General features: G+C 40.3%; 1 protein-coding gene across 2 annotated transcripts; it reads right to left on the reverse strand.

Annotated features, from left to right (window-relative positions):
- Positions 1-785: 785 nt before the first annotated feature.
- On the reverse strand, positions 786-22,095 carry MAPK6 (mitogen-activated protein kinase 6). 2 transcript variants are annotated; one of them, XM_053461851.1, is made up of 6 exons: positions 21,976-22,095; positions 5,154-6,370; positions 4,712-4,856; positions 4,012-4,176; positions 3,724-3,919; positions 786-3,402 (listed from the first exon to the last, which is right to left on the reverse strand). In XM_053461851.1, exons 2-6 carry the CDS (start codon positions 5,706-5,708, stop codon positions 2,307-2,309), a joined length of 2,157 nt encoding a protein of 718 aa, XP_053317826.1. In that variant the 5' UTR covers positions 5,709-6,370; positions 21,976-22,095; the 3' UTR covers positions 786-2,306. The 2 variants fall into 2 exon arrangements, with proteins under 2 accessions (XP_053317826.1, XP_053317825.1); XM_053461850.1 differs by lacking the exon at positions 21,976-22,095 and adding an exon at positions 10,685-10,831.
- Between the last annotated feature and the right edge of the window lie 3,284 nt (positions 22,096-25,379).

A 25,379-nucleotide genomic window follows, 5' to 3' on the forward strand; every position in this document is an offset into this window, starting at 1 on the left:
GGTAAATCCCCTGGAACAGTGCTCTACTGTGCAGAATCAATGTAGTCCTTCTTGCCAAGGAAGCTGACTGGGGTTGGCCATCTTTTACACAGTCAAAATCTTCATACTCTGCTTAGTCAGCACATCCCTCCTATTTGTGCATCATTGACGCATACAAACCTGGCAAGCAATTGCGCAGTGGCTGATGAGTGCCGAGTTTGTTGATAAAAGGAGCGCAGAAACAAGTCGTGTTTTGGGTGCATAGTATTAGGAAAACCTTATCTTTGATCTGTCACTTCCTCAAATCCCACATTTTACTGAACTAAAATACAGAAGAAAGCATGCTACATACATGGTGTAAAATAACTCACCATATGTGTGTATGATGGGATCAATTACCTTAGCATCTGTTCAGAGGGCGAGATAAACAGGAGGAAGTTAACTACAGGCCAGGAAACTAGATTTGCCAGACTCAATTTTCACTTTAAAAATATTCCCCTAATTTTAAAGCAAAACCTATAGGCTGAATTTAGCTGCACTAAATGCTGTAAAAGCCAGTTCCTTTTTTTATAGGTAGCAGCTCTGTGGGCTTGCATGTGAGATATGTGGAGGAACATTAAAAAAAGTAAATAACTTTGCATATGGAAATCACCAAACCCATGGAATCCTGACAAAGATAGGCAATTCTTTAGTGCATTGCCTTTTGTAAATCTGTCAACCTATACATAAAAATGTTTAGCTTTATTGTACTGTGCACCAAAAAGAAGAAAGAAAGAAAAAGACTGAGTAACTACACACTGCAGAAGTTTGCGGAGAATTGTACAAACGATCCAATACTTTGCTGGCCTTTATTTTTCTTTAAATAGGGGAACCAATATTACATAAATAGTAAGCAAAATTCAGAGGCAAAACAAGTTTCCAGAGAATTGAGCTACTACATGCTATACTCTTCTTCATGCAGACAAACAAAAAATAAAACAAAAATTGGTAAAAACATACAGTAAAATCCAAGAAAAAAAATTCTTACATACACAAATCTAACAGTAATATTGTACCATAATTACTTCCATGCACACTTAGCATTACAAAATTAAGAAAAAAAAAGGCTCTAGGAATATTTCAGATTAAAGCCGTTCCTATTTATTTTGTAGAGATTGGTCAAGCACTTTGAAAATATAAATTCCTATACACAGTGAGTAATTTCCTTGAAATGAAAACTTCTTGGGCAGGGATGAAGTTGGAGGAAAGATGAGGCATGGAAGCCAATATGCAGGTTGAATACTTGACAATGTAGCCCATAAGCCATACTTAACAGTTTTCTGAAAGTGGGCTTTAAAACAATGATTTTAAATACAGAACTGGGTGATATAATAAATAAAAATACTGCATATGAAACACTTCACTACATAGAACGCAGTCTAGAACATTTATAAATATTTTACAAAGTTCTCATGAGTAGCTACTGACAATAATGCTGGCTTAATAGGAGGTGTGTGATGGATAGCACTACATGTGGCTAAATGGATGGTCACATACTGCTGTTACCTTGAGGTAGATAACACATGCATACCAAGATCTGAATTCTTTAGTTGCTGCTGGTATCATGTGTTCAAAGAAATGGATATGAATAACTGAACAATGCTCCATGTTTAGGGAATTTCAAAGAAAGTGGAGAGGAGGAGTCCAAAAACTGGACATTTCCATGCATTTATAACATATCTCACTGTGTAAATATCAAGGCAAGTTAAAAAAAGAAAGTTGAAAAACAGATCAGTTGATGTTTATACTTCATTTAGTGCATGTTCCTGTGTCCGCATTGCATTTTATTGTGTGCAAATGCCATACCAGTTTAAAATTAATGTTTTAGAAAGTAATTCTTGTAAAAACTTCTATATAGCTCAGAATATAAGACAATATTTTTTTATATTTTTTTCAACAAAATGTTTTTTTTTTTCTTTTTTTAGACTGCAGCACCAGGAGGTCTGCCATCTTCTGTGGAGGAGAATGGCCTGGTTTGCGGGATCCTGCCGATTCCCATTGTAACCTTATTCCTGCATTCCACACAAAGACGGGGGCTCCCGAGTGCACACTGCACCGATGCTTACAGGGATTTTACCCCTCAAAAACAAATATTTTATGCCAAAAGTGCCAATTTGTAGGATGCTTTTTGCCATAAAAAGTGTGTTTTAGATTCTAAAAAAATATGATAAACGTAAATGGTAAAAAATATTTTTTTTAAAAAAATCATATGGTGGACACACAAAAAAATAAAAAAAACAACAAACAAGACAACATATGAAGAATGAAAAAAAGAAAAAGCAAGTGTTTTAGTTTAGATGTTTCAGAATGCTGCTGTACGTTTCGTGGGGGATTTTAGGAGATGATTTTAGGGCAGAAGGTGCCAACGTGGCTTGTATCGATTTAAGAGGCGAGCCAACAGGATTGTGAAACTGAGGAATACCTATGCATTCAAGCTGCTTACTAAGTAGGATATCTCCACTAAAGCTAAATAACCCTTCATCTCTTTCTTTGCCACCAACGTCTGGCTCTACTGCTGGTTCTGGTTCCAATACTTCTGACTCATCTCGTTTACTAAAAAAATTATCTAAGTAACTTGTGTATGGGTTTTCCTTTTCGACATGATCATCTTTCCTTACTTCGCAACAAAACTGATCAATAAGGAAACTGTCTTCACCGTTTACAAGCTGGCTGTCCCAGGAATTTTGGTTAAGGGCACCCAACTGTGCCAAATTGGCCATTCCTTTCTCCTGTTTTTCCCGGCTTACAGACTTTGAAACCAAGTTCTTCAATTCAAGTTGAGGAACAGAGCTATTTAAATCATTAAGTTTGTCAACGCTGCAAGAATCATGTTGCATACTAAGCTGAATAGTGCTCGCTATGAATGAATCAAAGTCAAACTCGCTACGCTTTTCCCTTTCTTTCTCAACCAGCTGCTGTGAAGCATCTTCAAGTGCTATCTGAGCCTTCACCAAGCCATTTCTTTCACATTTAGATTTGCCCTTCTTATCTACCTTCTCCTTATTTTGCTCCTTCCAGTTAGAAAGATCTATTATAAGTTTTGGTTCATAATAATGATTAACTTCACTCTCCCTCCAAACTAAATTTTCTAGGTAAGAGGATGACCTCATTTTGTAATTACACGTATGGCTACATTCCAGATCACAATATTTGTTTTCATGATGGTCTGAATATTGCCAACAAGGTTCAGTAGAAAAGTAGGGATCAAATGCAGGGTCATCCAGATATTTTTCACAATCCCCATCCAGATATTTGCGAGGGTCTACTTGAACTTCTTCCTCATCACTGCCATCAGACAGAGCCCTGGGATCACGCTGAACTTCATCAGCTTCAAAATTATTATGTATAGGCAAATCATGGTCTGAATACTGGCATTCATGATATCTGTAAGGGGGAATATACAAAATATTAAACATAAGCTATTTATTCCATATTTGTATTTTGAATTGGGTTTTCATCACACTATAGATTAAAGTTATATATAAAAGATAGGAGGTCTACATATGGAGCAAAGACCAAGGAAACCAATTAAATAAGCTTTAGGCAATAAGCTAAACAGTTCTTAAAAAATAGTCAGTTTAGTTTCTCAAACCATTGACACTCCCCAAAAAAACACAGATTATGTTAACTCTTTAGAGGGTTAAAATAAATTGAAGAATGATTAGGTGCACTGCAGTTTCAGTAAGAAAAGAAAACATTTTATACCTTTCCCAGTTATAGATGTGGCTGTCATCCATCAACAATATATCATCTACCTCATCTTCAATATGAAATGGATGGCTGGAAATTGGCTCATCAGTTGGGAAGGAATATATGCTCATGTATGGGTGGGACAAGGCTTCTTCTGCTGTTAGTCTGTCCATAGGACTAAACGTCAAAATTTGTTCCAGGAAATCCAATGCTAATGGTGAAACAAAACAAATGAGTAACAGCCTGATATGGTACAACAGGGTATAAGCACAAAACATGGGTTTTCATTGCTTTAATGTTTACCTTCAGGGCTGATGCCTGGAAGTAATTTTGTTAGAGGCTTATGTGGCTCTGACATATCATTTTTTATGTAGACTGGGATTACACTGAGGAGCTCTTGTCTGTCTTCTTCGTGCACGACTGGAATGGATTCCAGAATCAGCTGCATCTGTTCAAGTTCATGTGCACCTTAAAGAAACAAAAGAAATCTAGCTTTAGACTTACATTCTCTATTGCTGGCTTTCTTCACAGTACATCATGCCCAAAGACGTTTGATTACGTAGCAAAAAGGTCTCAATTGGATACATGAAACTGTAGCAAACTCATTAATCAAATCAGTACAAATTGTACATTGAGTAAAACAAAAGAGGTAGTAATTTCATTCATGCACACAAATTCACGGGGTACCAAAGAACCATCAGTGCTCCTAATAACACCCCCTTCCTAACTTGGTAGTTGCCATGTGTAAGTGAATAATAGTAGAGGGATCAAAGGAATTGGAGATTAAAGGCTATTCTCCACCTACTACGACAAAGTCTTAGACCAAATAGAACTTTTTTGCAATTGTGTGTCACAGACTATGATTGTCACGAACATGACCTATACATATGTAAAGTATTTAGAGAGTATTATGTACAGATGATGAACTCATCGACACAGCAAAGTGAGACAGTCACAATTAGAGTCCATTTGACCTCAACAAAGCACCGTTTTAACTATGTACCTGCAAAAAGGGTCTTCCCAGTCAACATTTCCGCAAAAATGCACCCAGCTGCCCACATGTCAATTGCTTTAGTGTAATTGTTTGGAGAAAGTAAGAGACGAGGTGATCTATACCATTTTGTGACAAGTCCTTCAGATAGATGCCCCTAAAATAAACAAAAAAACCCAAACAATTAGTTTATAGCACAATGAAATGCTTTAGTGATTATTATACCCAATAATGCACAATCTCTACATAGTGGCAGCATGCAACATTATTTTTTTTTTCCTTTGTTTTATCAGTTAACGTATATACACTTAGATTTGTAACATACACTATGGATTTGCGTGTTAAGTATACAGAACAGCAGAGTTGTCCTACATTTATAGGATTTTTTAATGCCACTTAAAGCATGTTTGTGGCGGCATGCCTGTAATCACAAAGTCACAGATACATTACTAACCTTATGAGAATAGTGAGGATCCATGATACGCGCAAGGCCAAAATCTCCAACCCTCACCACCAGATCTTCGGTGTTTATGAAGAGATTTGCTGGTTTCAGATCTCTATGCAGCACATTAGCCGAATGGATATATTTAAGCCCACGCAGTATCTGATACATGAAGAGCCTTGCATGCTCTTCTCGTAAGGGGCCTTGCTCTAGCAGCTTGGACAGATCAGTCTCCATGTACTCTTGAACGATGTAAACGCAGTTCAGCTCCGTCAAGGAGCTCACGTCATCAGTTAATTGACATCCATTTGGACCGAGAATTTCAAAAACTTTGACAATGTTTTCGTGATCAAGTCTCCGGATAATTTTGATCTCACGCAGCGCATGTTTGACGCTCTGAGGATCTGTTAGAACAATTTTTTTCACAGCCACCCGCTTATCACAGTCATTATCAACAGCAGAAAAAACCAAGCCATTTCCACCATAGCCGAGAGGTTTTAAGTCCATATATCGGGATCCTAAATCAAATCCGTGAATGTTCATGAGGCTTTCAAATTTTTCTGCCATTTTGGCGACTTCACTTCCTCTCAAACGTTTAGCTCTTACTAAATGTCTGAGGGAAAAAACCCACTGCTGGTATAAGATTTCATAAATTGAAACCCCCCCGGAAAAAAAAACAAAAAAAAACGAAAACAAAAAAAAAATTGGAAAAAACCCTACTATTTAGGACTGTTTCTTCCTATATTCATTGCATATCAGCTTACCAGGCCTGGTGTATCCCACACAGAACAACCCAAACGCTACACAATTTTGAGCGTAGACTAACGAAACGATTCATAGTTCACAAGAGATGCAGCATTACCGCAGATATAAACAAAAACACTCTTAGGAAGTGAAAAAGGAATGAAATGACAAAACATGCACACGGCTCTTATTGTGCAAAACAAGTTAACATTTAACAAAAACGTGAATAAATACGAGCGAAAAAGGCTTTTATCAACATCCTCCTCACAGTGCAGATACATTCAGTGTTGAACTGGTCCTGAGCAGCGTCATCATATGGTGCCGGTAAGCACTATAAATTATTTTGTTTTGTTGTTTCTATACAGTGCATTGAAAGAGGAAAACCGTGGCAGATCTTGAATTAAGAAGTCTTCTGTTAATGATCAGGTGGCTCCAGCTCACCACAATCACAATCAAAGCTGCCATCCATTTTATTCCCAGAAAACCTAAAACAAAATAAAAAATACTGTCATCATTCATATAGTGCCAACAATATGACATACTCAGAATGTATGGGACAGACCAAACGTGGTAAAGAGTATCCTACGCTCTCAAACTTACAGTCTAGAGCAGGGGTGGGCAATTAATTTTCCCATGGGGCCACATGAGAAATTGGAATGGTTTTAGAGGGCCAGACCTCTACAAACTACAAACTCCGAAGCCTTGTCCATTTTGTTAACTTATGTGCTGTTTAATAAAGTTATTCAAGCCTACGTCATTGGTAGAGGTGCTTGAATAAGTAAGGCCTGAATAACTATTAGCACAGCACAGAAGTGAACAAAATGAACAAGGCTTCGGAGTGCATACCGTATTTTTCGCTCTATAAGACGCACCTGCTGATAAGACGCACCTAGATTTTAGAGGAGAAAAAAAAGGAAAAAATATTTTGAGCTAAAAAATGGGCTAAAATAGTTATTACAATAACTGAATAAGCTATGAACACAGTAAGACACACGCAGTAAGACACACACAGACACACACAGACACAGTAAGACACACACAGACACAGTGAGACACACACAGACACAGTGAGACACACACAGACACAGTGAGACACACACAGACACAGTAAGACACACAGACACAGTAAGACACACACAGACACAGTGAGACACACACAGACACAGTAAGACACACACAGACACAGTAAGACACACACAGACACAGTAAGACACACACAGACACAGTGAGACACACACAGACACAGTAAGACACACACAGACACAGTGAGACACACACAGACACAGTAAGATACACACACACACAGTAAGACACACACACACAAACACAGTAAGACACACACACACAGTAAGACCTCCCCCTCCCTAACCCCCCTTCTCAGTATCTCCCCTCTAACTCCCTAACCCCCCCTTCTCAGTATCTCCCCTCTAACTCCCTAACCCCCCCTTCTCAGGATCTCCCCCCCCCGCCCCGGTCACTTACCTTAAACTCCTGTGTTGGAAGCGTGAGGCGTTTGTCTCGGGTGCCGGCGCTTCACTGCTGATCGCCGGCGTCTGACGTCATATGCCGGCGCCCAGCGTAAAGCGCCGGCACCCGAGACAAACGCTTCCAACACAGGAGTTTAAGGTAAGTGACCGGGGCGGGGGGGGGACACCGGACTCATTGGTGAGTCACCAGGACACTCTTTGCGGGCCGGTCCGAGCTATTCAGCGGGCCGGATGTGGCCCGCGGGCCGTGCTTTGCCCAGGTCTGGTCTAGAGGATTTAACACATGATTGTGTCACAAACAAGAGACAGGGTGGTATTGCTCATCTAGAGCAGATAAGCGTGCTCTTCCACTTACTTTGATTTAATAACTAAACTTATTAAAAATACATTTCAGTCATTTTTCCCATTGCACACACACGGGGAAATGCTGCGGGGCCCAACGAGAAGCCACATGCCTGGAAAGCATTCCCATTGGTTTCAATAGGAACGTGTTCAATAGGAACGTGTTCCTGCCACTGACTGGTTGCATCAAGCCTTCAATCCCTGATGCATGCAGCTTCTACATAAGGTGAGGGTTTTATTTTTTCAGAGTACGTTAAGATGCATTTTTCTTTGGTGGGGCTGCCAGGGGCACTAAACTGTCCCTTTAAGGATTGAATCTTTACAGCATGAATAACGACTATTCATGCCGACTAGATGAGCTGCCTTTTTAAGAGTGCTTCCTAACACATATTACTGGAAATTACTGCGACCCTGTACCACAGGGCTTGAAAAATCCCAGGCAGCAGGTCGCCATGGTGACTGAGAATTTTGTCCTGGCGCCTTGGTCAGGGGCGTCCAGCGTGTGGGCCGTCGGACTTCGATGTGCGGTCCGCGTGAGTGCGGACTGGCCCTGCTCAGAGTGCAGCATGGTGTGTGCAAGCCGCCCGCCTAATAAAATGAAAGGGGCCGGTGTGTACGCACGGCGGTCTTACCACCTCGCGCCCGCACCACATGAACATTGGTCTGGCGGCCCACTGGGTGGGCTGTCAGACCAACGTTCACACAGCGCGCCCGTGAAGTGAGGCGGTAAGACCGCAGTGTGTACACATTTAATTTTTTTTTTAGGCTGCTGAGTGGCAGCCTCAGTGAGGCTCTTTGTCCCTCCCCTTTCTAGACATGAGGTTCAAGGGGGCGGGGCTCACAGGAGAGTTCCTTGTGACAGGGAGAGGATCGTCACGTCGAAGGAGAGTGGGGGGGGGGGGGAAGAAAAGCCAAAAAAAAAAAAAAAGGGATTCAAGTAAAGTGGACCTTTATTAAAGGGAGAGCGGGGGGGGATTCCCTTGGGACATCATTAATTTTTGTAATTGAAAATAAAACTGTTAGTTTAAAAAAAATCCTGGCTCCTAACTTTTTTAGCTGACTCCTAGATTCAAAACAAGTTTGTCAAGCCCTGCTGTACTGTACATTCATTGAGTAACCAGCTACATTAACAGATAACTGGGGGTAGGCTATACTTAAAGCATATCGTACCCCCAATTCTGTATCGATTTATGGCTAAAGGCACAATTTATAGTAGTCTAATTGTGCAATTCCATATTCCAATGAGAACCCATTGTACAGCGCTACAGAATATGATGGTGTTGTATAAACTATAAATAACAACCAAATGTTTCCAGTAATGCGCCCCAGTTCCAATATAGATATATATTATATATGAATAGACGCACACTACATTGAAAATAAAAGCCACGGTAACCTCCCATCACTGCTTTGATGTAAAAGTGATGTAGCTGTCACACAGGAAATCAGCTGGGGATTCCATTCATGTTTAACGCTTGTTTTATACACTCCACGCCTATACAACGTCATAGCGATTAGTCCTTCCGGTAAGCTTTATGGCAGGGGAAGAGTCTAGTTCCACAGGTTTGGGTGCGCGGTGTACAGGACAAAAGATCCAAACACTCTGACTGGCATACGGTGGCGTGAGTCACTAGATCCGGCATATTAGGTATTCAGGAAGCACACGCTTTAGTAACGGCACCGGCCGCAGCCACGTTGCATGTGTTTGCGGATGGTGTGACTCATCAGGAAACAGAACCTATAAGGGTTTCTCCCAGCACCATGCAGGGACCGGCACGCTATGGAACTGATTGCACACTCAAACAACAGCCCCCACGCCGCAAATAAAACAGTTGAACAGAACTGCCGTTTATCACACTCCCTCCATTGTACTGGGAGCAGAGGGTCTCCGCAGAGGAGCACGCGAACATTCGATAATATCTAAATATAGCCCTCTCCGGCCATGCAGGCCACGCTTTACGGTCGTTATCTATCACTTTCCGCTTTACATATGGTGCGGTGCAGATCCCTAGTTGGGGTAGGACTACTAAAGTAACCGACTCTCACCCCCTGGGCAGCACCGCCCATCGCATCAAACTATAGGCGTGAGGATGATGTCAACTAGGCTTAGAAGCCGGTTTGAGTTTTAAGGGTTAACAATACGTATATATTCCCGAAAAGGCTCCCACTTAACAGAACATGCAAATTAGGCAATACAGCCCACAGTATTTGTCACGACATTCTAACTGGGGAGGATGAGCGAAAGCCACTCGCCATTGGCTGCGGCCCTCGTGATCCCTCCCCCTTCCCGGCTCTATAGCCACAACGCGTAGTCGGACCGGCCCCACGTCAATCAACGCGCCACTCTACGGATCCATGAATTCTCCAACCTCATCTACGCAAAAGACACCGCCACCGAAATGTCGGTTACGCACTTAGCGTCCAGCTTCACGCGTTCACCTCCTTTCAACCTTCTCTTTTTCTAAACAAAAGTAAAGCAAGGTTCGTTTCGCTTCAACACGACGCGCTATTTATTAACGGGAGCAAGAAAACACACATACCACCGGACACTGCTATAGGGGGTTAACGGTTTTGTGGGTTTAATAAGAAAATATACCGGCGATTAATGAATGGGCGGCAATATAAACCAAGAACAGCGGGTAATAACAGTTACAAATTATGGTCGAGGGTTACGGGTATGAAGTACCATATGAGCCGGGCTTCTCCCATGAGAAGTACCGGCGATCCCGTTCTCCGTCGTTAACGAGCGGAGCCCAAGCTTCTTGATAGGACTGGTGTGAGGATGAGAACCGCGGTCTTTTTCCTGTGAGGCCGTCGTGTCGCCGGCAAGCACCGACTAAACCCGCCAGCCCCGGTCCCTTTGTTAAGTTGCCACGACATTGTTAGTCACACAATAGAGAGAGACACCGGCACAATGCAGCCGGCTCCCATGGACACGGCGGGGTAGGAATAAAGCCAGCTATTACTTACAGGCCTTTGCAGAGTCATACGGTAAGGTGATATACGACGGCTAGGAAGCTGGGGAAGCCCACACGTCCTCTCTACTTGCCCTACGTCTCGTCGCCAGCTCTTTGCCGCAGTCGCCATGTACTCGGGACTGACTGCTGGAGGGAGGAGAGACTCGGTGAAACCCGAGCCGCCTACCTCACATCACAAGCCACGCCCCCTGCAGGCGGTGGCGTCATTCGAGCGGGTAGTTTCAAATGCGCCGGCTTTTTCCACACAGTCACCTGTTATGGGTGTGTTGGCTGAGACGGCCAAGGCTGGCTCCACGACAGAGAGCTTAAAGAGGAAGTCCCGCGGAAAACATATATTCTTCCTCGAGCATTAAATACAACGCTGTGTGCAGTAATGACAAAAAGGCGGCAGGTTTGGTGACATTCACACCAAGGCCCGACTGCGAATTAAAGTCAGGCCTTGAAATAAATGAAATGGTGTCATTTTTTGGCACAGGACAAATGGTGGGTTCTGGCCCCAATATTCTTTTGTTCAGAATAGAGACAAACCCTGCATTTTAAAGTATATTTAAAATCACATTAAATAAGATACATATGAAAACACATATTTTCTAATAAATCTGTGGCCCATGACATCATGTAATGGGTTGGAGCCAACTGAGAACACCTGTATAGTCTGTATAATGCGAACAAAAAACATCTTATGAAATTAACCATTTTTGAATTCATGTTAATAAATTACTGAAAACAAAATTATTCAAAATAGGGAAATTACTTTCCCAGTAGGTAATAAACAGTGCAAATAAACTTGTGCCTAAAAAAATGTAGAGGGGGACATGTGCAGCATGGATTATCAGTGAATGTGTATATATACCGTATTGGCTCGGATATAGGCCGCCCCCGTATATAGGCCGCACCCTAAAAGTTTGGTGCTTTTTTAAAGAAAAAGTTTTTTCCTTTAAAAAAGCACCAAAAAAACATGCTGCCACTCTGTCCTCTCCCCCCGAGATATGCTGCCACTCTGTCCCCCCCCCGAGATATGCTGCCACTCTGTCCTCCCCCCCCGAGATATGCTGCCACTCTGCCCCCCCCAACCTATGCTGCCACTCTGTCCCCCACCCCCCGAGATATGCTGCCACTCTGCCCCCCCCCCCCGACTTACCAGAGCAGACTCCCGGGTGTCTTGCGGGGCCGGAGGGGGACATCTATGCACATCGTGTATACAACTCCCGGTGCCGGCACTCAGCGGAAGTGCCGGCACCGGAAGTTGTATACGCGTATTGCGTAGATGTCTTCCGCCGGCCCTGCAAGACACCCGGGAGTCTGCCCTGGTAAGTCGGGGGGGTTAAAATGCATCGTGCGGATGTTCACCGGCAACGGCGCATCGCCGCTGCCGGTGAACATCCGTGCGATGCGCTTAGACAACCTTCCGTGCCAGCACTCCCCCCGTGGAAAGTGCCGGCAGGGGAGGCTGTCTGAGCGTATCAGACAGTAGGATACAGGTCCCCTGCACCGCTGCGGGGGATCTGTATCCTAACCCCGCTGCCTGCCCGGTGCCCGGGACTGCATGTCCCGGGCGTCGGGCGCTAGACCCCGAATATAGGCCGCACCCCCACTTTAAAGACAAAAAGTGCGGCCTATATTCGGGCCAATGTATTTTTATATTGCATGGTAGCGTGGCTATGTATGTATACCTGTATGGTGTTAGAGGGGCTGTGTGTGTGTGTGTATGCATGTGGTTTGATGTGGGGTGTGTATGTATATGTAAGTGCATGGTTTTAGAGTGGTTCCTAGTGTGTAATTGGATGTGTATGTTGAGTGTGTGTATGCATGCATGTGTGAAGTGTTAGTTGGTGAATATTTTTGGCATTAGAGTGGCTGTATGTATATACATGTTAGTGTAGAGCTGCCCATCATCATACCCCAATATCCTAATTCTTTCCAATACCCAACCACAATTATTATCCCCCAACCACCATATTCAGACCCATCATCATTTTTCTCTCCACCATCATTTCTATCCCCTGCAAATATCACCCCATATTGCACCACAATCCCTAGCATAACTTCTCATGATATCTATACCCATCTATTTCCCATCATCTTAATCCCTTCCCCTTAGCATGTCCCTTTATATTCATACAATATTCAACAATAACTTTCATTAATTCATACAATTTAACACACATCTATTTTGGTCCTGCAGCTTTCTTGGTGTCCGCGGCCACACGTATGGTAAGATGTACGGGCTCAAGTCCTGTCCCAGGGGAGACGGCCTACTGTGAAATCTCACGGTACCCCAATAGGCCAGTCTGGCCCAGATTTACACTGGAGGGCAATCAAGCCAAATAGTCCAATAATAAAGCAGCCCAGCACATGCTTGGTGTGCATTCTCCATTTGTGTCCAAAACATATTTACAGAAAGAGAACATATAAAAAATCCAAGTGATTCAATCTTTAAAGGGACAGTCCCTGACATCCCCTTCTATAGAAGGTTGCTGAGAGTAACCCAAGTCCTCTTGGAGTGCTTTAAATATACATTGTTCCAAAACAAAAAATAAAAATAGAGCACTTACCTTACACAGAATTTAGCGCCATGCTACAAAATTTTTCCACCATCATCTGACATTTCTCGCCTTTGATTTGCTGCTTGAGATATTCTTCAAGCATAGGTTTTTAGGCTTATAGTGACCTAAACAATCGCTTACACACTATCCTATTTTTATTATTAATTTTTTCCCCCCTCTTCTTTACTCTGACCACCTTCCTTGCAGATCACGCAGTGATCAAGAAGCAGGTTTCTGCTGCCCTGCACTCCTGATCACAGCATGTGGGATCCGTCACAGGGGTGATCATTGGGGAATGTGCCATTGTCTATACTCTACCTGATGCTTCCCGTTGTGTCACCTTTGACAGCTTTGATATTAGGCCATTTAAACACTTACAGTATAGTCGATGCTTGGACTGTGTGGCGTTACACTAAATCTGTCAGCTGAGAAGAGATTACGCTGTCACACGTCCCTCTCCCTGCCATCGACACTGCAGCGCTTATGATTTTAACCCATGACGTGACATGTACTTCACTGGTCTTATAGGTTTTATGTCACCAGCCGCGAAGAGGTTAAAGTTTCAAAAAAAATTCACGGTATTTTAGAAAAGTGTGGTATCACTAAAAAAATGTCCACGCAGGTAATGCCTCTGGGCAAAACAGAAAAAACTCAAAGCTTAAATATTCATCTACACCTGTCAAAAAAAACAAAAGTATATGATAAATTATTTATAAAACCTAAAAATGAAATAATATGGAATATTTCAGAAAGACAAGATTGTATGGAGAAATAACAGGCTAGCAACTTAAGGCACAGCTGGGAAGAACCCATCTGCTTTCACAAAATTCCAAGTGCATTCTAAAAATAAACTTGAGTTCAAAGTTATTTGTTTTACAGATTAGTGGCACGTCCGTATACCCTTAATTGTGGATTGCTGTTTTTTTCTATGGGGGGAAAAAACATTCATGACCAGAAAGCTGCTCATATAAGAGCTGTTATTGGTTGTAAGTAAATATATATATATATATATATCAAACAGGATCATGGACTATTACACAAATGAAGTAAAACAAACAATAAAAAAAAACAAAAGAGCCCAGTTGCGACCAGATTAGTAATAGCGTTTGAACAAGTTATGGAATCACCACTTCAAGGTTTTGTTGACAAGTAAACACTTTTTACAAAATTGTGTTATGCCGGCTTCCCTAAAGGAACAGTCAAGTACTTAAAAATGTATTTTTTATGCAAGTTAGAGCTCGCTGCATTTAATCCAATCCAGTGCATTTTACTGCCTGAAACAGAAAATTTTACTTCTGTCTCATTTAAGTCCTCTCCTGGCTGCCTGTACTGCGCCGGGAAGCATTAGTATAGAAATGTCCTGCACATGCTCAGAAGCTCTCTCGCTGAAGTTATTGAAGCAGTGGACTATCACATGTACCCTTTAAAGACATGAGTGTTCAGATAGCATACATGTGATTGACTAATGCTACTCCCATTGTCTAGAATGTGAGTTCTGATGAGCATGTATGAAGCAGAACATGGAATGCATTGCTCCCTGCTATTAATAGAGGCAGATGGGGACAGAGTTAAGTGAGACAGAAGAACTCTGAGGATTGTCGATACTGATTTGTCTGCAGTATAACGGACTCCAGTATGTATCTGACATGACAATAAGGCTGGAGTGCTCACTTAACTACACAACTTAAAAACCTTCAAACTGTTTAGCAACATATACACTGCTATCGCTTATCATTTGAATCAGAGTGCAATCAGTGGGGGGAAAATATGACTGGCGTCTTGCCACAAAATCCATTTTTAGAACAAATCATGATAAAAGAACATATTTAGTTATTATCCAAAGACCAGAACATGTTTTCATAGATTTGAAATGGCAAAAAACGATTGATCCTCTTGGTAGCATGCAGTGAGTAATGGCTGGATATAAAATGCACGTACCTGTATAGGTTTGTATGCCTATATACAGATTTTTAGGAATACATAGATATAGAGTCTAGGTAATGAAATATGTTGCAATACGTGTTTCATGGATACCATTGTAAAGCTACATCAACTAAACGTAAACTAAAATTGGAGCAATCACAATAGAAACCAAATTACTGTTCCTGCTGAGTGTCCTACTTTAGGCACTTTGCATCAGAATTGCTCCTGTTTTGGTTTGAGAAATACAGCTACCCAGTCTTGTCAATTCGGACGGTTTACCTTGGAACATTAGAAGCACTTTTAAAATGAAAATGCCGCAAAAAAATAACAGTAGGCACATTAAAAAAAAATATGATACATACAATAAAAATACAATATTCTCCCGGTAGTCCCTGATGTCTGAGAATGATAAGTCTTATGCTTAGGCTTTATGTGAACATATGAAACCATGTTCAATGTGACCAGCATGATTAATTGATTCCTTCAGTGAGCACATGCATTCTGTATTCCCTCAAGGCCAATGGGTTGTCCTTACCCCATTGAAACCAATGCATTGTGAGCCTGTACATGTACGGGCTTTGTCATTAAGGGAGTGTACTGAAGGTATACTGTAATACAACACTTGCAAGTTGTATATGCTGGCTGTGGCCATGGTGGCTACTCTAGAACTTTCTGATATTACCACGTTACTTGCAACTAGTATGAACCTATAACAAGATCACGCTACCATGTAACCTCACTACCTGCATGTCATTAAAAAGACCTTAACTGTCACATAAATGGCCAAACCCATCTCCTGCTTACCAAAGTGCACGTGTGCTGTAGTCACTGCCAGTCAGCTTTAGAGCTAAGGGGGTATAATGGCACATGCATACGCATACATGTTTTCTATGGCAGCACCTTTCTGCCACCCACTGTGGTGCAAAAACTGGCTCATGGAGGGGTAGTGTGCAGCATCTCTAGAGCAGCAGCTTCTCCTTAAGGTAATTCCTTTATTTTCTTCTACAGGTATATAATGCATATTACAGTATTGATAAAGTACTTTAATACGCATTCTTTGTTGGTGTGGCAGTGTGAAACAGCAAAGTGTCACTTTAAAATTGACAATTTATTTTATAAGCCTGAGTTGCCTCATGCTTTTTTTGCCAATTAAAGAATGTGAAACAGTGCCCCAATGTAATAGCCCCACCGTACAAAACAAGCGCCCTGGTGAACCAAACCAGGGGGTTCTTCAAGCACCTCAGGCTTCAAAGAACCCACTCAGCCTTAAGGCCAGAGGACCAAAGCTTCCCTCTCTCACAGGTACTCGCTTGATCTCTGCTAAAAGGCTTTAATGATGCCAATATCCAAGTTAATGGTTATATGAACAAATACAGAAGATGACGAGGGCCAGGTTCTTGCAAGCATGGTGATTGTTGTGACAATAGAGTTCCAGTATTGTCTTTGTTTCTCGGAATGAAATGTGATACTGTTACAACTGTACTGTTTATGTTATTTCCATTTGCTTGGCAGGGTAGTTTATCTTGGTGACAGCGTAGCACCAAACAAATATCAACATGAACATACCTTCATCCTCAATATGAAACTATTTATTTAGCCTTGTTTGGATGATGATTCAAAAAGTGCAAAAAAGATGTTTGTACCGAATATTTCTTTTTTCATCTCTCAGTTTACAGGTTACACGTTTTTGTTCATCTAAGCATTTTCCTTTACAGTTATCCTCACTCATACATGGAATAGTATAACACTAATAACACTATCCTGAATCTAAGACAAGACCAAGGAATTATTAAGGTCTGCAGCGCTACATCAGGTAAAAATGGGCAGACTAGATGGGCCGAATGGATTTTATCTGCCATCTTTCCATCCTATGTTTTTCTACTCTAACCATTCTCTAAAACAGCCTTGGCTTGACTATTAACCTTGTATGGTAATACATTTAGACAAACAGTATTAAATGCAGAACACCCAAGATTATTTAAGCGTCCCTTCCTCATTGAAAACAATTGTTTATTTATTATAGTAGTTTATTGCCACGCTCATTCACATTGTGTCCTAATCTAAATATTGAAATTAGATTAACAATGTCTCAGCTGAATGCTGGGAACGGTATTTGTTACCCGTACACACACATTCATTTTTCAGTGAGTAAACAACATCATTGTCATAATGGAAGCTTCAAGAGCAATGTAAATTGTGACCTTGAACGAACTTTAACAACATACTTAAAAGGGAAAATTGTTATCTTTGTTTGTATGACAAATGCCGGTGGTTACCGATACTGTCCTCATGACACACTTACAGGTATAATTTAGTAATTATCACATTCTACTTCAAAAGGGAGATTGATAAAACCAGGAATACCGACTTGAGAACCACCGATAACCACCAAAACTCCAAACTCCTGATATTGAGAATTGAGAACCGCCACTTTGTCCTTAAAAATTCCGATGTCAAGTTTTATTTGGATCTCAAAAAGTTATTTTCAGTGATCACCAAGAAATCTTAATCAGTCAATAGCATTAGGCTTGTGTCCAATGCATTCTATTGACAGGTGAGTTCAGGATTGCACTCAATTGCCTCCCTGTACAGGTCAATTCAATGTATACCTCTATGACAAACTCGGCTTAGTTGCTTCCAGTGGTCTTCTCTTATTGGACACGTATGTATCATCTATCAACACATTTTCAATTACAATAGGTGAAATGTAAAAAAAACAGCATTATCGCTAACCATAGAATATCATAATACCTATTGTTTTAGTAGCAGCACTGCATTAAGAACGTATTTCTCAATATGTTACCTGGTGTTTTGAAGGGTTGAAATAGGACTTCATGAAAACAATCCAACCATAGCTAGAGGGTTTCTGGTTGGTCATCCTCATTGTAGAGAGGAACCAATTTTACTAACTCTTATCATTCACTTTCTATCCAAATTGGATGACATTTTCAGGTGGAATCCAGTAATTTGTATTTCAGGTAAGCGCTAATGTGATTATTATGTAATTTTCCCATTATTTGGCAGCTCAGTTAATCCACTACAAAAAGTTAAAGGGTTCAGGTATTCAGACGTGTCACTTACTGAGTTGATGTCGAATTCCTGCCCAACCCATCTGCCATTTACGTTAGGGACACTGCACAAAAGTAATTGTGCAATGTGATAAATAGTGACCCACCAGCTAAAACCTTTTGCTCAGTGAATCAAACCATGGTTTATAAAAGACATGGTTACATGGTAAACAGTGCAGAATTCAGGCATGGAATGTGTTTATGGAACTTGTTCACAAATTAAACAGAAGCTTTAGAGAATAATTCAAGGTATACTTCTTAGAACATCTGCCCTGTAAACATAATAGGGCTTTATAATTAGGCAAAGCTGTGCATTATGCATCATATTAAAAAAAATCTGTTCCACAAATGGTTTTAATAAGGAAGTTGAATCTAAACCCTCTCTATATATATTATATCTTTGTCCTCAGTGGAGAGCACATATCTCAAGGAGCCGTCAAACCAATGATTCGTGTCTAAAATTTACTTTGTTTCGTCACAATTCTTTTTCAAGGGATCAAGCTGCCACTTGGGATACTGGTCTGTGTGTTTTTCTCTGCTTATAGGTGTTTCTTATTCCTGTATAAAGTTAACAAATTAACACTGACAGTGGATTTTTGGGTTTCTAGCCTCTTCTCAGTATCACATCCCCAAAATATTTTTAATTAAATTGGTAATAAAATTTTAATGACCTTATTCTATGTGTACAATGAAGCATACGGGCATCCAGCTAGCAGATGTAGAGAGTACAGAGTATTCTGCTTTCAGGGAAAAAAATGTTACAAAAATGTATCTACGCATAAAAAAATTTACTTATTCAGCTTTCTTCGAGAACTTCATTAAATTTGGTTTTGTTAAAAAAAAATGTACTTTTGTCTTTGTAATGACCATTAACACAGTCCAGCCTCAGGAACTAACTTAATTGGTGATATTTAAAACACAATACAATTGACAGATGCTGATATGACATCTACAGTCTATAATTAAAATGGCAGAATTAATTAACGGAAAATATGATTACTTTTAAATGTCGTGAAGTCTTTCCTGCCAATGTTCTTTACAATTCATTTTACCAGATTTCCTTCTACGTCCACAGTTCACTAATGGATCGTTTCGTGCTTGGCTTGCGCACACATGTAGTGTTTTACTCTTTACAATGTGATTTTCTTTGCTCGTTTACCCTAAGGATTGTTTAACTATAAGACCCATGTGACTGGAAGAGCTATTTATGTATATAATATATAATGTTAGCATACCTGCTGGTAGCTAGAGCTCCAACCAAGCGCAGACACCCATGGGGAATGGTTCTTTTAAAACCCTAACATATGATTACTGACTAAATGCAAAAGTGCCAGCACATGAGAAAAACATCTAGTGGTTGAGACCTGGTCCTAGGGCCTAGGTCAGGATAATTTGAAAAGGAATTTAGTAACAGAAAAAGATCCCCCTCCTCCATAAAATAACAACATTTTTAAAAAAGACTAAAATATAGCAAAGACCTCTGGCTCCAGCCTGCACCGGCTCACCAAGTCCTAACTTAAAGCTGATAATAAATCAATAAATAATAATTATCATTCCATAATAAAATATGACCTTTGAAGTTTACAATAAGCTGTTACCCTGTCACGTCAAATCTTCAGTTTCAACAAACCATTCGAGTAGCCAAACCACCGCCAGTTACCGAGAAGAATTACCAAAACGTTTATTTCATTTAAATGCTTCAAAGGACAAAGGACATAAAGTTACGTGACCAAAGAATTGTAGAAACACATGACACATATTATATGGGTGGTCAGTAAAATGGGTGGTCAGTAAAATGCCGTTTTGATCAATCAATATCATTTCTGGCATAGTTTTCCCCCTAGAGTTAATAACTGTTATATATATATATATATGCAAGAACAATGCATCTTTATATAAAGGAAGGATATTTGCATGTTAAATATACAGTGCAGCCCCACCATAGCAGAATACACGTTGAAGTTCTTTGTAAGTACATTACCATGCGTATTTTATCTGTAAAGCTTTTTTAAAAAAATCTACACACCCCACACCTTCCTCTATGCTCAATTCAGCACATTTTGCGGACTTTGCCATTGCTGGATGTTAAGCTGTGCCATTGAAATCAGTATATGTTGAGGTTCTTGTTAGAACCTTGGAAATCTAATGCTGGAGCTATCTGGAGGCGAGTATCCCACAAGCCAACGAGCTGAGAGCAGGGAAATGGATAGATGGAATTCCATTGAACTTGCAAAGAAAAAAAACATTCATTTTAAGAGGGCACTTAAAGTGCATATGATGGCTGGAGTGTCCATTTCAGGAGGATAACATTGACTCAGTAAAATGAGTTGTTCACCTCCCTTTTCCAGCAGGAGTCTGATTAACAAAACATTATAATCCATTGGAAAATATGTTTTTATATGGATAAATTGGTTGTTCCATTTTCTTTGGCATCGATGACAATTTCCTTGTTGAAACACTTCTGTATCAAAACACATTTAAAAATCTTAAATCTTCTCCTATATTCCTAGCTTTTTTTTCTCTAATCCTCTTAGTTTTAGAACATTTTGTTAACACTATAAATTTGGCTGACCACATGATTATTTTTTTTTCCCTACTTTCAAGGACGGTAATACCCCAAAGACCAGCTTTTTGTCATGGCAACCAGATTAATCTAAAGAACACTGCAGATAATTATATTTTTTGATTAGTCTTTGTGAATGAACTAAAGCATCAGATTCTGCAGTGCACATGTGCCAGGGCAACTCTTGGAATTAAAATATATCAAAAGAACCATTTTGTTTTCCATTGAGGAAAACCCAAATCTTTCGGTAAATAATTTTTTACCAATTATTTATAGAGCAGAGACATTTGTTATTAGGCATGTTTTATGGAACACACAATACATTTTCAATAATGTTTTAATGTGTTTTTCTTTCTAACATGTATTCTTTAACATTTCTAAGATAATTAAATTTACTGCCAATTTTTCACGTTCTGCTGGGCCAAGAAAAGCTGATCCCTAGAAGTATAGATGAAGTCATGCTGTGTTGGTCTTCTAAACTGTTGTAGCGGATTGCAATAACATTAGTGGTATTCTACACTGTAGGTGGTTCACTGTTTGAACTGTATTAAAAGGGTATTAGGTGTGGGCCATCAACTGTAGCACTTGGCAAAGAAAGGTTACATTTTCATTCTTGGCCTAACACCATTGAAAATGTTTTAATGGCAGCATCTCCATGTTGTCTAATCAAGAGTTAGTTTATAACTTTACCTTGATCACTCATGACACACACACACACAATAATCAAAATTACATACATAATATTTATATACGCAACATGCACTTTATTAAGCAACAAGGTTAGGAAAAAGAACAGGAACACCTCCCATTTGATTCATATGAACCAATTTGATAGATTTGAAAAATTAGTTGCAAAATAAGTTGGCTTTAATAATATCCATAAGAACATTCCCTGCAAACTGTCCACCAAATTAGACCATTCTACTGTCTATATGACTATCAATTTAAATCGCCCAATAGGTTTTTCTTCTAACCACCATTTGGTTTAAAAAGTATCCAGTTCATGCTCTGTTCTTTTTTGTAGTATGTGGCAGGTAATGTGACGGCTTAACGGGAACATTTGGATTATCAAACCCATCCAAAGAATTGTATAGCACTAACTTTACTAGGTAGACATTTATTAATAGTGTATATTCAGCTTAAAACATGATAGGCTGTAATGATGTCTGTTAGGAGAACTTACCTTCATACTATTGCCTGATCAGCTCTAAATCAGATTTTCTAAGAAAATGTTACGATAATTAAGATCCAAGCAGTGAAGCAGAAAGGTCACTCTGGTAGTCAGAAATAGATGTGAGCTAATGTGGAAGAGAGGTGATGTATCTGTGATATGGGTACAGTGCTCAGCTGTCACTGACTAGAGGAAACCTTATGCTTATGAATAATTAAGTACAAGCATGGGAGTCAACACAAAATCAACCATATATCTATATGTACCTCTTACACTGCTTCATATAGAAGTCAAAATCCAGCTTTTGGATTAGGCAGATACACAAGTCTTTCTAAATAGGCTGAGCGCATAATTACATATGTTTAGTTGGTTGGTAACTTGTTAATTAGAGAAAGCAGAAATATACCTGTAGGTAGATAATGAAATGATGAGGCTGGCAGTGGTACATCAATTGATATTCCGTTCAATAGATTTTTTTGGATCCCCAGCCATACACACTGACATAAAGCTAGTACTGCGTAGATGAGCAGTTCTCCAGAGTATGTTAATCTCAGCATTAGCATCAATACACTTTCAACTACGTCCTCTCTCACACATACATTTTCTATGGCTCCATTTCTAATATAGGTTTTTATAGACCAGAAGACCATTACCTGTGGGACCTATAACAGTTGTCAGGATTGGGCTGGGAGCGTAAGAGCAGAGCATAGTCCAAAGCGGTGTCAGTAAACAATCCAATAGGTCAAGGGCAGGCGGCAATCAGAGTAAACAGTAGTCCAGGCAAGGGTCAGGTAACAGGCAAACGGGATAGTCCAATAGGGAAGCCAAAGGTCAGGTAACGAAGAATCCAATAGAGGGTCTGTAGCAGAGCGAGCAGAGGAGAACAGGAAGCTGAAGTCCATGGACATAGAGGAACCAAAGTTCTGGAACACTGGAGTAAAGTATTCCTAGTTGGAGGGGTTTTTATAGTGCTGCAGGTATCTACTCCTCCCCTGTGCTGGACAAGCTTGGTTACCAGGCAGGGGTGAATCCATAGCACCTGGTTCATTAGTTCTGTATGTGGCCTTTATTGGTGGATAGTTGATGGGGACTACAAGTGTGACCTCCCCTCCACAGACGTACTGCATTATGTTGATGTTTGGGCAACACCTGGAAGTCCCCCTGGGTTTTGGTGGTTTGGGCCTACCGCGCGGGTAGACGCGGAGTTTCCAGGAGACCTGCAATGACGGAGGACAGCTGAGGAGAGCAGGTAAGGGTGAGAGGAGCATGACAACAGTGCTTTTTCAACCTGCAGCAATTCCCTAGGAAGACAAAAGTCACTATTTTGAATATTACTGATAGTCCTTGGTGCAAAACAGTATGTAAGTTTTGTTGACACTTCCCATAAAATTTGCATAAAATACATTAAATCACAGAAAGGTGGTAATTCAAAGCCACACATTGGCTACTTTTAATGTAATGCGTATTTGTTTCTTGCATGTCACTGCAGGCATCATACAGGACCACACAATACTTTTTATAACATTACACAATCATAACAGTTAATACATTTCATTTGAAACTTAGACTGTAATGTTTAATAACTAGGGCCTTCTGTCTCTGTGTTTGTCATTGCCTGTGTAATTCAGTGCACAGCACTATAGAATCTCTTTGGGTGCTATATAAATATAACATATCAATGTCACAAACAAAATGGTGAACAAATCAACAAAAAACTTTATATGGTGTTTAGAGGGGGTTGGACAAAAGACAACACAAGGCAGGGTGGTCAATGTTGAATTTGAAAGGATAAGAAGGACTTTAATGTCACAGAAAACTCCATTATAATATATTTCAGAATATGGTATACTCCTCCTCTTACTATTGTTACCACAACTATGTATTATTTTAACTATATACTGTATATCATAGATTTGCTTCACTTATTCTAAGCATTTTATACAGGCTTTTGTTTTTCCTATAAATCTTCTTCATATGTACTGAGAGCGGGAAAAAACTGCTAATATAGTACATTTATATAATATTGTATGTTTAAAGAACCAATATATTTTTTGGCTCTAAAAGGAAAATGTAATGTTTATCCAAGCAGACATTACTTAGAAAAATCTCCATGAAGGCTACACTCACTAGTGACTTTGGCTCTAGAATGGCTTGACTGGCCAAATAACCATTGTTAATGTGATTTTTGACAAAATGCTGGCCTTGGGTCAGCTCTTGATGTAGAAGAACTTGAAAGGAAGTTTTTGTGTTCCTTGGTTAGTTCCATACCTGTTTTGAGAAGATGCAGATTCCATCATGCCAACCGAGAGAAAAAGAAGGATATGCAAATGTCAAGAGACTGACTGAAAAAGAACTGCTGTATGTATCCCTCCTTACCCCTTATTTATGTAAGTCCATACTGTAATGTGATGTCCCACTTACCTATTGTACAGTGCTGCTTCATATCATTATGTAAATCAATAACCTAATAATCCACATGACCCTCATGTAGTAGCAGATGTTGTGCCATATAGCTAATGACACTCAGTAAAATAATGGTTTCACACCAGGTGTCTAGGACATAAAACCTACCCTTTTATTCCTTTACTATGGCTTTCTCCACCAGCAAATGATTTTTAAATATACATCATAAATCACAAGGACAAGTTGGATACCAACAACGAGGTGTCCCTTTCTTGAAACCAAGGGAAGCTTGGCCAAGCTGATCCAAATTCTTCAAACAATGCAAGTGCTGAGGGTCATGCTGGACTAGACAACTCTGGGAGGTGGCCACTCAGGTGGGCCACATAACAAGATGTTACATGACCCAGCAGTGTTAGCATGGCAGCTTGCACCATGTGCAAGCAAGTACGGAAGCCATGCTCCAGTGACTAAAATGCATTTACATGAGGGGGCCTATATGCTATACTTGCCCCAGGAGCCAAAAGGTGCCATCCTACCTTACCCCTGAGGGCATGTTAAATCACTGCTCTAGGCAGTGTCATTACATGGTGACAAATTATACAGAACACCCTACCTCCTCCTTATGGATATTGTGAGCTTTCCCCATCTTCAGCTGGGGTATAAACCCAGGTATTGGGGATATCTCAGCCAATATGGGACTGTTGGCCTTAAGGGACAAAATATGTTACATGGCTGTATGTACTGAGTAACAGGGACTTGTTATGGTCTATTAATTTAGCTGGCTGTCATAGTGAAAAATCTCTTAGAAGGCATGTCTTCTTGGGGTTAATGTGTACACAAAGAACTAGTTGATGTTTTTCATGTTGATGCTTAGTCATAAACTTACGTTACTGAGTTCATTGCCCCTAAAAAAAAAAAAGGAAAACTTCTATTGTGATGTTTTGGAGACAGGGACAAATTAAGTAATGTCCTAGTCTGCGTTGCTAGCTGGTGCTTACTGAATGTCTCTGGAA

The sequence above is a fragment of the Spea bombifrons genome, chromosome 4 (assembly GCF_027358695.1).
Source record: "Spea bombifrons isolate aSpeBom1 chromosome 4, aSpeBom1.2.pri, whole genome shotgun sequence".
Taxonomy (NCBI): Eukaryota; Metazoa; Chordata; class Amphibia; order Anura; family Pelobatidae; genus Spea; species Spea bombifrons.